Below are 2,960 nucleotides of genomic sequence, written 5' to 3' on the forward strand. Positions count from 1 at the left end.
ACAGGGGAGTATGAACTGCTAATGACATTAATAATTGAGAAGAAATCATTGGCAAATGGTAGGGGATGTCATAGGGTTTTAGATGAATAGTGGAACTTTCGACCATGGTTTTTATACCGTATTTTTACCTCGTGTCAGAACTCAGAGCGGTATGGACACTTTTCGCATATAAAGTGCTATCCAGCGAACTGTGTGAAGCCAATGGTCAATGACATTAATGGACTATAGCAATGCGGCTTCATACCTGGCAAATTCACCATTGACCAAATTTTCACTCTGCGCCAAATCCTGGAGAAATCCACGTCCATAAAAACCTCATTAAGCTCGTCTATCAAGACCGCCTTCTATGAAGACACAGTTCGTTCATACATATTCTCTATTTAAGCTCATCAATACAGACTACCAGCTTCAGTTCGCCCATACTGAATACCAGTCTCAGTTTGTCAATGTAGACTCTCAGATTAAGTTTCTTAAGAGGGCTCTTCTAAAAGCCTGAAACAGGACTCCATTTTCAGCTCGTTTGTAGAGGTAAACTGTTTAAGATTATCTATAAAAACTTCCATCAGATCGTCCATGCAGACTCCCTGCTTAATTACTCCATGCTAAAGCTAGTCCATACAGACTCCCAACTTCAGTACTGTATGCCATACAGATTCCCCGCTCCAGTTCGCCTTTATAGACTGCCTGACTGTCTATTAAGTCTGCCTTCAGTTCGTCCATAAAGACATCTTTAGCTCGTCTATAAAGACTCCCTTCAGCTCCACTACAAAGACTCCTTTAACCTCGTCTTTGATGACATCCTTCAACTGGTCTAAAATGACTGATCGTCCATAAAGTCTCCCTTCAGATTGTCTGTAAAGTCTCCCTTCAGTTTGTCTACAAAGACACCCTTCAAGTCGTATATAAAGACACCGTTCGACTTCTGTATAAAGGTTGTCTCTACCTCGTCCCGACAGACTTTCTTTAATAATGACTACTTTCAGCTCGTTTAGTCTATCATCTCCTCTATAAAAGTCTAACTTCTACAGAGACGCACGTCTTCCCTTAGTTTACAAAGATTCCCCTCGGCTGATCTATAGATATTCTCTTCAGTTCGTTTATAGAGATGAAACCCGTTAATAAACACTGCTGGTCTATAGAGAAACCCTTCATATCCATATTAAATATTCGTTTTTTAGCTTCTCTTCTCCGAACCTTTTTTTATATAAAACAAAAAACAGTCTTCTTATATTTTAATATTATTTTATTCTTAAGAAATATATTTAAAACACATTTTAATACTATATAACAAAATTACCACCCAATTGGACCGGCAAACGGTGTTGCCGCATACACTTGAGATGGAGCTAGAGCAGCAGGGGCAGCAACACCAACTGGGCCAGCAATTGCCCCAGTCGTGGCGTAAGTAGTTGTCGTTGTTGTTATAGGACGGCCAAATTTCACTACAGTTCTGGGGGCATCCCAACCTCCATTACCAACAGCGGCTACTGGTGCGGCAAAATTAACCCCAACGCTGGGGCCACTCCAACCATTAAAAGCATCATGGGGTGCAGAAAATTCATAGGGTAATGGTCCACTATAAGGTCCTGGTATGTGTCCAGAGGTAGCATATTTTGTGTAACTAGGACCGACAGAATATGTCCTAAAGGGTGTATAACCACTGTGAACTTTAACAACGGGGGCGGGAGCTGCCGTGGAATAGGTGTGATGAGAGGTGGTGGAATAGGTGTTGACATTAATGGGTGCAACAGGCAATGGGGCAGCAAATTGGCCAACTGGTGGCGGTGCAGCAAAAGCGTGGGCTGATGGTGCATAACCCACACTATAGCCTACAGGGTGGCCAACCAGACCAGCTTGGCACACACCAAACAAGGCCAAGGGGATTATCAAAAGTGTTACCTAAAAATGTCATACGTATATTAGTTTAAAATTTTTATAATTTAATTTTTTTCTCAAAACTCACAAAATTCGCCATTATTTCCTTATTTTGATTTTCAGTGGAACTTAATGTAGATTGTTTGGTTGTTTACTGTACGAACTCCTCAACTTCGAATGCAATTTTTCTTGTATCTCCCTTAACATTATATAGCTTAATTTCGAATAACACATATCTAAAGTAAATTGCAAGTACAAGAAATGCGTGCTTAAATTAACCAAATTAAAAAAAAAAAAAAAAAAAAAAAAAAAAACAACATACAACAAAACAAAATCAGACAATCAATCACTTATTACATAACAGAACAATTTGTGGTAGGTGGTGTAATTGTCAACGAAGTTAAGAGTTTTGTTTTGGGGAAGTAAGTCACGACTCAGACATCGATTTGAATAATTATCACATTTAAATTATTTGGGTTAAGTAATTCGGAAGTAATTTGTTTTTACGATCTAAATAAAAGTATTTAAGTTAATTAGATTAGTAACTGTAACTAAAAGTCAATATTGTCAATTGTCGAACTGCCAAGTTAGACGTGTCTAATGGATGGAAGAAAACTCATTGCCCCCCCATTTCTCGTTATATTAGAGTCTTTAGCAGAATTCCTGAACAATTTGACTGTAATTTGACATTTCGTATTCTTGAAGACTGATTGTAAAATGTTGTAAATTATTTAGTTTTATACCCTCCACCATAGTATGGAGGGTATATTAATTTTGTCATTCCGTTTGTAACACATCGAAATACTCATTTCCGACCCTATAAAGTATATATTCTTGATCAGGGTAAAATTCTAAGACGATCTAGCCATGTCCGTCCGTCTGTTGTAATCACGCTATCTTCTGAAGGAATTGAGATAGGGGGGCTGAAATTTTGCATAGGGTTGTCTTTTGTCTGCAGGCAGGTCAAGTCCGAAGATGGGATATATCGGTCCACGATTAGGCATAGCTCCCATATAACAGTACCCCGCAATTTTCGGTATTTTAAGGTTCTTGGACGCGTTTTTCAAACGAATACGCTGAAATTT

General features: G+C 38.7%; 1 protein-coding gene across 1 annotated transcript; it reads right to left on the bottom strand.

Moving 5' to 3' along the window:
* Positions 1–1,297: 1,297 nt before the first annotated feature.
* LOC133329766 (uncharacterized) lies at positions 1,298–1,975 on the bottom strand (the record flags this gene model as incomplete). The annotated part of the gene is made up of 2 exons (XM_061538229.1): positions 1,964–1,975; positions 1,298–1,899 (listed from the first exon to the last, which is right to left on the bottom strand). Coding segments are annotated over exons 1-2 (614 nt in total), but the record flags the coding sequence as incomplete, so codon positions are not given.
* Positions 1,976–2,960: the final 985 nt, after the last annotated feature.

Source organism: Musca vetustissima, unplaced genomic scaffold, assembly GCF_032173495.1.
Source record: "Musca vetustissima isolate MV318-11 ecotype Yass unplaced genomic scaffold, APGP_CSIRO_Mvet_v1 utg125140, whole genome shotgun sequence".
In the NCBI taxonomy this organism is placed as follows: domain Eukaryota; kingdom Metazoa; phylum Arthropoda; class Insecta; order Diptera; family Muscidae; genus Musca; species Musca vetustissima.